The 12,690-nt window shown below is 38.3% G+C and overlaps 1 protein-coding gene across 2 annotated transcripts in view; it reads left to right on the forward strand.

The window, feature by feature from the left end:
• Positions 1 to 5,254: 5,254 nt before the first annotated feature.
• LOC121584790 (LIM/homeobox protein LMX-1.2) overlaps positions 5,255 to 12,690 on the forward strand; it is a 64,650-nt gene continuing 57,214 nt past the window's right edge. Inside the window, exons 1-3 of one of the 2 annotated variants that reach the window (XM_041900901.1) lie at positions 5,255 to 5,482; positions 5,756 to 5,875; positions 6,520 to 6,706. In XM_041900901.1, the coding sequence (XP_041756835.1) occupies positions 5,812 to 5,875; positions 6,520 to 6,706 (251 nt within the window). In that variant the 5' untranslated portion in view covers positions 5,255 to 5,482; positions 5,756 to 5,811. Of the gene's footprint in view, positions 5,876 to 6,519; positions 6,707 to 12,690 lie in introns of both variants that reach the window. The other variant, XM_041900900.1, reaches the window with a different exon arrangement.

The following is a 12,690-nucleotide window of genomic DNA, read 5'->3' on the forward strand; positions in this document are numbered from 1 at the left end:
TATTTAATTTACTATTAACTTATGTTTGATTAGGCTAAATCAAGGATGTTGTTTGTAGTTTTGGATGTGAGTGTATCAAAGAGGGCATGATTGAGTTGCACGATTAAGGATTCTGGTGGTCTATACTGGCCTCCAGGTGTGGCCTTCAGAAGTCAAGAGGCAAGAGTTGAACAAACAACACCTAGTTAATAATATCTTATGGCCATTTTGCATGATCCTCAGAGATCATGTTCTGTGTACCTCAGCCTATGCTTGTAAGCAGCTATGTAAGATACCATAAGCCATTTCTTGTGTGGGGCAAACAAGACTGCTCGGGAGCGTTTATCCTTGCCTTTAAAGACACATCAAGGAGAGCCAGAGGTTTTGAGGAACATTCATTAAAAGATCAAAGTGAGTTAAACTACCAAAGTCCTCCACCACTGTAATTTACTGTATGTATCTGGTGTATGCTTTCAGTCAGGAATTGGCTTTTTCACTAGGATCTCCAGACTAAAGAAGTAATATCTGTTTGTATTAAAGGGAAGTTTGATTTGCATTCTTATATTTCTATATCCTTTTGTAGCCATTGTCAATATGTTGGAATACTATTTATCTGACATTAATATAATCCGATCTGATGTATTTCAAGTCTAATTATAGTGTTTTGTAGAGTACAGGATCCCTGTAAAAAGCTTTACAATGTTTTCCACAAAGTTTAATCTCTAAATGGTTATTCCCATTATGTTGATTATTGATTATGTTGGATATGTTGAACTGAAAGCCAACCTACCAATTTTATTGATTTGACCAATTTTAACTCAAATAAAGGCATAATGTTTGCCCTACAATGGCATCATCCCCCAAATACATAAAATCGTAGTTTGTGCCCATGCACATTATTGAAATAGAACAACTTTTATATTGGTGTGAGCAAGCTAAATTGCAATAGCCTATAGTTACCAAAAAATCGTAGACGTTAAGTGTATTCAAATGTACGCTTGAAATACATAACAATCAAATTAATGTCTATACTCGGCTACATTATACCAAGATTTGAGGTTTTCTGTTAAATAATAATAACAACATTAATAATAATAATAATAATAATAATAATAATAATAATAATAATAGTAATAATAATAATAATAATAATAATAATAATAATACAAAGGGAACTGTAATAACAGTAAATCAATAACTTCAATAAAACGATTTTTTTTTGTGTGTAATTCAACTAGTTATCACAATATGTTTGAGACCCGTCATTATGATGGTGGTAAAGATATAAAGTTGATCTTTGAATTGTCTTATCAATATATTATCTATAATCTGTCTTTTTATATACTAGTTATAACCCGTGTTTAATTCCTTGTCACTCTGTTATAGAAGGTTTGGCGATGAAATAACAAGTAACAGGTTATCCGAGCGGATAATGAAATAGGTATTGACCTGACCCTTAAAATATCTCTCAGTGATCTCACAAACACACCCTCTTTGCCCCGGGCTCTCACAGTTAACTGTTCACCGAGGGGGAAAACGTGCAGAATGAAGAATAATTCACATTTGGTTGTCATATCACTGTAAATCTATATATGCGATAATAAAATGACTTAGATATTTAACTAATTTATTTGCAGTTTTGGTTTTATGATTATTGGTCTGTTGTACTACACTATTGTTTATTTTACCATAAGATAAATGTAATCACAATGGACACAATGATACATTCCAGTTTGTAACCACCAATTAAAAAATTTGACTCAGCCATATTTGGACATTTCTTCAAATTAGCATTAAAAGTAGGCTAGCAGTTTATTTTTCTGTTACTTCATTCGTTCTCTTATGTCTTGAATGGCCTGTTGCCTATTTACAAAATAAATAAAGTAAATGTTGTTGTTGCCATGTAGGTTCGGAACGAATTGAACTTGAGCTTGCATGCATTTCATTTCAATCAAACAAAACCTCTTACCTTTTCGATGGACGCAATAAATGGGTTGTTTTACTGAAAAATGACTATTTTTGCATACTTATTGGGACCTTTCCCAAGGTGCATATGCAACACACCTGCTACGTGAAGTTTCTTCGTTAGTAGGCCTATAGGGGGACGGGGTTCTCATGTAGAGACCATTAAACGCCGCGGGCAAAAACACAGGTTTAGGTTTAGTATTGGCCTATCCGATAGCCAATAGTTTGTGTTCATGATAATCACGTTTGAATTGTCTTGTCGATATGGTGCAATGAGAGTAACATGAATACCATCCTCAGAGAAGGCAGGTCAATCCCATAGGCCTACGGTTCAGGAAGCTTACTATTGTTATATCTATCATAGACATATACTATTCTATTGTACGCGAATTATCTATTTCTCAAAATGTGCTTTCTGAATATGACATAATACCTTTGTCTGATGCCTCTGACATACAGTATATCCTATAGGCAAAGCAAATCCAACATTAGTCTCTGTTGAGGCAGAAGTTTTGTAAGAGAACCGAAGCATATAAACAAATATATTTACCAAATCAAATCCAGCCCAATCCAGAATATGTCTAAATAGTCATATTGCATGAATAATTGTAGTCAAGACAATTTTTTCAACAGACCCAGCCGTTGGTAGTTCTTCTTCTGAACGCCAGAGGGCTTTGAACATTGCAAAGTAGGCTACAGTTCACTGTATGGTCCACAAAGGATATCAAGAACAATATGGAAACCAGGTAGCTCTAACCTAAAACTAAGACTACACACTGTAGTATCATTCCATCATGTGTTGTACGTTTTTCATAGGATTATGTTAAGCATTTTATTTTCAAAATGGCATGTTTAATTTAGTAATTTGGCTCTCCTGTTATTTTCTATAGGCCTATGTGTAATATACCTGGTTATGTTTATATATGTGTGATATAGGCTACCTGGTTATGTTTAATGCCTTTACTACGATTGTAAACGTATTATTATTATGTTATTTTTGATTATTGTTTTGGTTATTTTGTATTTGATGTGGTTGCTAATTATTATGTAAAATGCTGTTATTTACTATCGAATTTTAGCTACAATCATTTGCATCAGCCAACACATCATTGTCATCTTTACCATATTTCTTATTTATTAGCCTATATGTATAGATATCCCAATGTAGGCTTTGGTTGGATCAGCCATGCAGCAACATGAAGCAATACTATTGGAAAAAATATGGGCTAAATGCAATAAACTATTACCACCTAATTTAGCTCCTTTAAGCTATTTAAACAAGTCGGTTTGAGTTTGATCTAGTATTTATTTGACTACTTGGACATTTAGGATATCCTTTGGATTTAGACGCGCGGCGATAAATAATAGCCGATCCGAGTAATTAACTTAAGCAGAGGCGGTCTCTTCCAACCCACCTCCTGCCCGATGTTGTGCTTGATCACATTGAGACTAGAATCACATTAAACCGTTGAGCTGAGGAATCTCCAATCCTAAAACCATGCATGGCGACGGAATGGTCAAAACCATGAAGGTGTGCGTCTATTAGCCAATCCAAGATTTTCTAGGCCTGCACTTGGTGTAGAGATAGAGAGACGGGTGAGGTAAAAGAGGTAGCCTAGTATCTCCGAGTGACTGCTTGAAGTGTCCTTATGCCTCCGAGGTACTGAATCCCTGGAGTACTGCGAAAGGGGAGGCATGACGAATTATCTGTAGCACCCTGTGATTTCAGCTACGGGCGACTCGCATTCCTCACCTTTGCAGACAACTTAAAACATGAAGCCAGGATTGGAAAGCTAAAATATTTTATATAGCCTTTAAGACAAACATTATGTTATATTATATAGGCCTACATAATGGCAACTAGTTTCATTTAATAAAACATGGTTTCACATGGTTTCTTTTTTCAATTGTATCATTGGGTAAAATTGGAAATAATTGAGGAGTGTTTCTTTTCTTTTGTGGGGGATACTATTTTCGATTCCAAAGCTTGCTTTTCTGAGCCATGCTGTCATGAATAAATCTGGTTCCAAGTCCTGTGCATCTCAATCACAACCGAGGACACGTGCGATTGATAAAAAAAGATTAAAGGAATTATAGCCCTCTGCTGAATAATAATGAAGGCCTGTGTCCGGCACAGAACAGCATTGTGTCAGTATGCATAATTAGTATAACTACACTTTATTTTTATTTTTTATAAATGTTGTAAATAAAATGCAAAATGTTGTTTAGCAAAATTGGTTCAGAAAATTACACCACAGTAATAATATTTTCGATTCCTCGGGATGCACACAACCAAAAAGAGAAGGATATCCAACTGCACACAATAACTAGGCTAATGCAAATAGGTGCACAGCCAAACAGGTCGCATTCCATTATGTATTAGGCAACAATATTACTAACAATGTAACATATACCTAAACTATGAAAACGATAGCCCTAAATTATTGAATTAGATAAAAAGGATTCCATCCTGTTTTTAAAATAGATTGCACATGGATAAGCTCTAGATTATTTAATGCAACACAACATGATTAGAGGAAGAAAAAGTCAGTATAGGCTACTTTCTAGACCGGCTACTTTCAAGCATGTTGCAGTGCAAGCCACTCTCACCGTCGGCATCTAGGCTGCACCGTGCTCAGTTATCGCCACCCATAGCCAGGTGCATCGGCTGTACAGGGGTCACTAGGTTCGAGTCTTTGTAGTGCACAGTGGACACAATACCACAAAGCATGTGAACGTCGAAAGCGTGATGGTCCAATACTTAATTTCAAAGCTTTTACTAACCTATATGAAGACATGAAGAAAAAGAAGAAGAAGAAGAAGACGAAGAATCATCATCAACAACAACAACAACAACAACAGTAGGCCTACTAGGCTACTACTAGGCCACTTCTACTACTACTGTAATAATAATATTAATAATAATAATAATATTATGCATTATTATAATAATATCAATTGCAATAATAAAAGTCTCATCTTAACAAGTGTTCACTTTTAACTAAATAAAAATATCTTGCAAATGGCCATAGCAAGTTATGCTACTTGATATACTTTAAGTTTACAATGTACAGTATTTGAGTTGTCTTTCTTGATCATTGTTGTACACTGACTGTATTTTTGTTTCTCTCACCATATTGTGTCTATAGCTTTGTTCAAAGTGATAGGCAAAACATAGTTTAACTTTATAGAGCGTACCAAAAGTGAGCACCAATAGCATCCCAATGTCAGTAAATAGTCTAAAAAAGTGACGCGGCCACAGAGGGGTGGGAGGAGGATCCATTCGCTTCAATCTCGTTATGCAGACTTTTCAAGCGGCAGGGATCGGTCCAAGGGGCATAGCATTTGAAGAGTTACCTTTGGAACATTTCATTCATATTTCCTGGAGTTACAATTCTTGTTGTTTTAGTAGTTTTTCTTGGTAGAAACACACGTCTCGAGCGGATAGGCTACATCCTCCATATAATTATCTTCTGGCCACGCGCGGGTGCAAACAAGAAGATAGCCTACAGAATACGTATTCAGTCCAAATTAACAGGTGACTGCTGCAAATAGTGTTTGTCAGGTTTATTGTCGCTTCTCATCCGATTCTGTGACATATCAAGATTCTGCTTAGGATAGTCCTACAAACAGTGGCGCCTGTCTTAACATTGGGACGACTTTTTTATTCTTTTTTTTTAAAGTTAGCGATCTGGGAAAACACATTGTTTGTGTATGTGTGTGCAAGTATCCTCAGCAAATATTGTGGGATTTAGCTAGTATTTGAAGCGAAGAAAAGTCTGACAGTACATTGTTATGGATATTGCAACAGGTCCCGAGTCACTGGAACGCTGTTTCTTGAAGAGAAACCAATCCAAGTACCCAAGGATGTTAGACGGTATAAAGATTGAAGATCATCCCCATCGTCAAGCTACCTTTGGAGTCATGCTTGGTAAGTCCTGCATAGTTTCATCTGCATCTAAAAGAGCCTGGAGCACATATAGCACAAACAATACGAGAACGTTTTAGAATATACTTTCATTGCTGTAATTGTATGTCCTGCAGCTATAATTGCAGACCATCCTCTCACGAGCCATAGGCCTCCTTAACATTTGACATATTTTACCATTTGCTTTAGTTATCATTTTAATTATGAATGTAGTGCATTTACTATAGGCCTGCCTAAACAACAAATATCACAAATATATCATTGTATTCATGATCTCATTTAAGAAATACTGTATTTTCACCGCTAGCTGATGCCTTCTCTTTTCAGATTTAGGTGGTTTTGGCATAGCTAGCCAATTAAAACACATTCACTCAGCACTCCAGGCATATACTTCGTTTAAAATATTTAGATCATTCCAATTATAAGACTAAGTAGGCCCTACAACCGGGTATTATAGAGTGATATGGACTGCGTGTGATGTTTAAATAGTTACCTGTTTATGACATGTTTATAATCTATGACCTTATATTTATTAGCTAAACTGAAAATGTACATTGTGAATATATAAATACTAAAGTAGAGCTAGTATGCATACTATTGTTGCAATATTTTTTTTTCCCTTTTAACTTATTTTACATCCATTTTAGGGACGGAATGCCATCACCAATCTGTATGTGAAGGATGCCAGCGTCCAATATCTGACAGGTTTCTGATGAGAGTCAACGATTCCTCATGGCATGAGGAGTGTTTGCAGTGCGCTGTGTGTCAACAACCTCTCACTACCAGTTGTTACTTCCGGGATAGGAAACTGTACTGCAAACATGACTACCAACAGTAAGAACAATAATATTTATATATAGACTATTCTATGGTTGTTTTACGCACAATTAAAGATCACCAAGTAGGCTAGGCCTATTCACTTGGGCCGCATGAATGTCATTATGTTTAGAATGTGTCCAACAATTTGATAATTCCAGCCAAATGACCAATTTCAATGTAACTTTATTCATCCCATGATCCATCAGTAGGCCTACACCATTAGCTGATGTGTACATTTTTTCCAATAGTGTCACTCTCACATTGTCCAGTGCGGTCCTTATGCGCAAGCACAGATATGCGCTCGCGTTACTTGTCAATTGCCAGACGCTCTTTAGAAAATATGGCCTACATTTATCATATACCTATAATTGAGAACATTTTGCTTTTCAAACGTTTCTTTCTTTTTATGTGGCATGTGATAATTCAGACAGTTTCAATTCACGTTAGTGTTAGTCGTAATCATTTTCCAACGTAGATAGTGTTAGTCGTAATAATTTTCTAACGTAGATGTATTATTATAGCCAGTATCCACGACTTAGTCAAAACTATAGTCAGTCACAAAACGATTGGTTTTAGTGGCGCTTAATTATCTGCAATTTTGTTGATATTTTCTGAATTGTTATGACAAGGATCTCTTGAGGCAATGATCTCCTGGATTGGAGACCGATGATGGTCACTGCAGCATTTAGTGGAGCATTTAGCCTAACCGCTGTGTATGGTACGAGGAAGGCACAATTAATGTCTGATCATCAACCATTGAACAATTTTAGATCTAAATGTAGCTAGACATTTTGCTCGTTTCAAGATAAACAACAACCAAAACATATCGACCCACCTATTGGAATAGTTTCTTGATATTATTTCGTTATTAATCCTATATCATTGTAATAATTACACACACACACACGAACAAAATAGAACTAGAACGAGCTATAAGCCTTTTCGAAAATAGTGTGCCTATATACGAAAATACTGTCTTTAGTTCTGTTCCTTTCTTTCATTATAAGAATAATATGTCAGCATTCGACCATAAAGAAAAACGGCATGAGCAAAGCAACAACGGCATGATAAAGATTTATGGCCTTCATGGTCTCCAAATGGTTTTACACTCTGAGAACTTATACTATCATTTCTTGAACTTATTATTATTGTTATTGTTATTGTTATTATTATTATTATTATTATTATTTGGTCTTTACAACTTTTGCTTCGGATGTGTTTAATTGGTAGACTAATAAGACTTGAATGGAAATGTATAGTGAAAATATTACACAAACGTTATTTATCTATAACCAACAGTAAGAACATGGCACATTTCAGATATGGTATTTTGCTGCAGATTAGCCTACATGCATGAATGGAAAGGACAAGAGAGTCCCGGAATTCTATTGGCAAAGTTACCTATGTGCGGATCCAATCAGTGCCCCTTGATATTAGTGAAACTCACTGGCTGGTGGCGTTTGCTGTTGTCTCGATGGGAGGCTTAAGTTTATTTCGCCTCACAGACTGTGTGCAACATGTGGCCCTATGTCCCCACTCATTGTAGTAGTGCTCTTCATGCTTGTCACTACTTTTTAAGCTTTTTGTGTCAGGGCTTTTTAACATTGCTACTTCAGTCACTGGGGCATTATAGATGCCCTGCAACAAATAATGAGCTACATCTATTGCCCTGCATCACTGTTTTTGTCAGCCATTCATCCTGCTCTGTCCAACATGACCATAGGCAGTTAGTGGTAACAATGTGAATTTCATAGCAGCAGCTCCGGGATGCCATTGCCTGGGAGATGCAGCCAGGAAACAGTGACATAGACAAATTGTGCTGGCCAGCAGGGAGAGGGATCCTGTTATTTGACCACCTTTCTCTCTGTGTTGTTTGCGAATAGAGTATGTGTGTGTGTGTGTGTGTGTGGATATGTTTAACTATACTTGTGGGGACCAGAAGAAGAATAGTAAACAAACAAAAATTTGACCAACTGGGGACATTTTGTTGGTATCCACAAGGTAAAATGCTATTTCTAGGGAGTTTAGGGTTAAGGTTAGAATTAGTGTTAGGGTTAGACTTAGAATTAGGTTTAGGGTTAGGGTTAGGAGCTAGGGTTAGGGTTAGGGTTAGGGTTAGGGTTAGGAGCTAGGGTTAGGGTTAGGGTTAAGGTTAGGTTTTCGAGTTAGGGTTAGGGTTAAGGTTAGGTTTTCGGGCTAAGGTTAGGGTTAAGTTTAGGGTTAGGGGTTAGGTAAAATAGGATTTTGAATGGGACTGAATTGTGTGTCCCCACAAGGTTAGTTGTACAAGACTGTGTTTGTGTGTGTGTGTGTGTGTGTGTGTGTTAAATTGTGTATGAGGTCTGAACAGGCAGTAATTTCTAGTCACATTTGGAGTGTTGTGTTGGCCGTGAAGTTGTTGTAACGGTGTGAGCTTCGAGGATATCCAGAGCCTCTAAACAGCAACCTGCTGATTCCTGTCATGTACTCCCACACTATTATCTATCATTACAAGATCCAGCCTCCCTTTCTTCACCTTCCATCAGTCTCAGGTCAAGAACTAGCAGGGGGTCCCATGTGTACACAACACTACCTGTATTTGTTTATTTCATTTGCATTGATGGGATACTTAGAGATGTAATTGGCACCTTTTTGACTTTTATGACACCAATTTAAGGTGCATTTATCAGCCCACAAACTGCCGTGAGCTGCAAGGCAGGCTGCTGGCCATACAACAGGAGAGGTGCCTAATTACATTCCTACAGAAATTGATTCATGCCCCATAATCATATCTGGCTACCATAAATCAAGCGATTGGCAAACGTTCATTTTCACACCTATGGCACAATTTACAGCTTTATGTTCAGACAGAGGAGATTTTATGATTTTGTGTCCCAGTAAATTCTCCCTCCAACATATTTTTACAAAAGCTGTCTCAGAGTTAGGCTGAATAATGTTATTTTAGGATTAGGATAAGATTTTATTCTATAAATGTTCAGAAGACTTTCTCCTGTTGATATTAACAACTGAATTGAGCATTTTGTCCCCGCGCTACAGAAGGCTATATCGGTCCGCTAAATAGGACTAGTAAAGGCCCTGTGCACTACAAATATTTAATATATTTGTAAAATTCTGATATTTCAGGGGGTGCTGCAGCACCCTCAGCACCTCTACTTTCCACAACTATGATGTGTAGTACTTTAGACTAGTATAGGTGACAATGTAAAGCCACTACTAACCAAAGTAAATAGTTATGGTTGGTTTGGTTGTCTGCTGGGTGGGAGCTGTAACCGTAGAAACCATGAGTTGGTCATAGGTCGGTCGGTCGGGGAGTGAGATGATGTGTGAGAAGTGGAGTGGAAATACACCATCCCCCTGAGAGCTGCTTCAGACCTGGTGTTGGGAGTTCAATTAGACATCATTAGAGGACACACACATCTCCCTGAGAGGGGTGTTTTCCCTAACCAAGCATCTGATCTGAAAAGACCCGTGTAATAAGGGTGTCACTCCACATGGGTTGGACAGTAGGCTACTATTGAGGAATGTTGAGCATTCTAATGGTCGGGCTGTTTTGTCAGTTTATGAGAACGTTAAGGTGTATTATTTCTGAAGATATATTGTTGTCAACTATTATATTGTGATGCTCAGACAAGTGCAGATGGGTGGCAACAGATCTAGTGAAATGTTTAAATTATAATACATTATTTTGCTAAATAAATATTTCTGCTATTTATTGCAATATTTACAATTTCTAATCTATATTGCTAACCACTTTATCCACTATATGAATATACAGTATGTTGAAGCAGCAGTATTGTTCAATTCAATATGCACATTATTATAACAGACCACTGAACTCATATCACCAGAGCCCCCTTACCTTCACTCCTTCCCTCGTAATTCTCAGTGCTGGACGATCCCCTGGGGTGCTGATAGGTGCTTTTTAGGCCTGTTCGGGGTGTCCTCCTGTGAAATTGTGTTTTTTAATTAGCTGTGTTTGGGATGCGGGGTGGTGGATAGGCTACATGCTGACGGCTAGGTTTCTACACTAGCTGCACTAGCTTACTGTGTTCCACTCACTGTAGTGTACGACACTCCTGTGTGGCCTTTGTTCTCGGTGTGAACAGGGATGCACGCAAAATGGACAAGGTTTTCTCCTGCCGCCTCCATCCCTGTGTACGCCTCCATCCCTGTGTACGGGGACATCCCTGTGTACGGGGTCATCCCTGTGTACGGCTCCATCCCTGTGTACGTGGACATCCCTGTGTACGGGGTCATCCCTGTGTACGGCTCCATCCCTGTGTACGTGGACATCCCTGTGTACGCCTCCATCCCTGTGTACGGGGACATCCCTGTATATGCCTCCATCCCTGTGTACGCCTCCAATCCTGTGTACCCCTCCAACCCTGTGTACGGGGACATCCCTATGTATGCCTCCATCCCTGTGTACGCCTCCAACCCTGTGTACGGGGACATCCCTGTGTACGCCTCCATCCCTGTGTACGCCTCCAACCCTGTGTACGGGGACATCCCTGTGTACGCCTCCATCCCTGTGTACGCCTCCATCCCTGTGTACGGGGACATTCTGGAGGAGAGGACAAAGCTACTTTTACACAGACATAGTGTAGCTATGTCCTGGTGTTTAGATAATAGGATAAAAGACTAGCCAGGTCAGAAACAGTGAGATGTATTTTGCAAGAAGTAGTGTTCTTTGTCCTCAAATTTTCCCCAAAGAATGAGTGAAAGGGGGTGAAGAAGTGGCTACGGCTAGTGCTGGTCTCGAAGTAGAGGGCCCCTGCAGAAAGACAAATCTAATGTTAGCTGCCGTAAGCTGGATAATATTGCTTCAGCTTGCCTGGATTCTTAGTGCACTGACTGGGTTAGCTGTGTTCCCCTGTAAGGAAGTATTGGGTTCTATGTCAACATTGCCTGGCCTATCCTAGCAAGATAATATGACGCAATCATCTGTCATCTCATGATGTGCAAACCATTTCCCCCTACACATTGTGACCTGTTAAGGGTATTTTAGGGGGTATTAATGTGTAATGCCGTATGCACTTTGTATTCATTTGGTGCATTTCCCAATGGTTAATTGAGTTTCCAATTATAAACTTGCAGATTAAATGATTAATATTTTATTAAACAGGTCATAATACCCAACATAATATAGGTGTAGTCGTTCGTAAACTAATACTTAATAAAATGGTATGTTTAACATGTCTGCAACAAGGTCTTGCTTAATCACAATGTGTGTGTGTGTGTGTCTGTGTGTGTGTCTTTGTGTGTATCTTTGTGTGTGTCTTTGTGTGTATGCATGCTTGCACGTGTGTATGATAACAGTTGAAAAACGAAGCGTTAGCAGGATACTTTGGCAAGCCACAGAGGCTCAGCCATGTTATTGGTGGGTAGGGATGTGGGGCTACACCTCTGTGGCTTGGTGTGGGAGAGCTGTTGGCCTGAGGAGGAGAGGAGAGGAGTCCGATCTGTACTGGGAGCTGCCTGGTGGGTTTACATTAGAATGATAGCAAAGGAAAAAAAGCAACTCAAGCATGCAATTTGTTGGTAGCCACAATAACCTCATCTCCTAAAGTTGGCTGTTAGGGATCCAGTGAGGGAGCCAGCGGGACATGTCAGTCAAATAGGAATGCTCCTCATCTATGGTAAAGAAACTAGTACGTTGTGATTTTCATCAGCAGCTTCAACTCTTCAGGGGATCAAATGTATTTGCAGAGGATGACAACTATTCAAAACATACCGCAAATGTTTACTGTAATATACTGCAAAATTGGAAACGCAATCTATATGAAAATGAATATGAAAAAAGCAAAATATCCAGTTGATCGTTTCAATAGAGAGAGAAAAACAGAGAAGATACAATTAAAAAGGTAGAGAGTTAATGGCACATTAGTAGATGTGTCAATTTGGGAAAAGATAGTAGGATTGCAGTTTTTCATTGATTTTATTGTGAAAAATAGATAAATAATTGGAATGCATTTTAGTTTTTTACAAAAATGTTTTAG

This window comes from Coregonus clupeaformis, chromosome 16, assembly GCF_020615455.1.
Source record: "Coregonus clupeaformis isolate EN_2021a chromosome 16, ASM2061545v1, whole genome shotgun sequence".
NCBI lineage: Eukaryota > Metazoa > Chordata > Actinopteri > Salmoniformes > Salmonidae > Coregonus > Coregonus clupeaformis.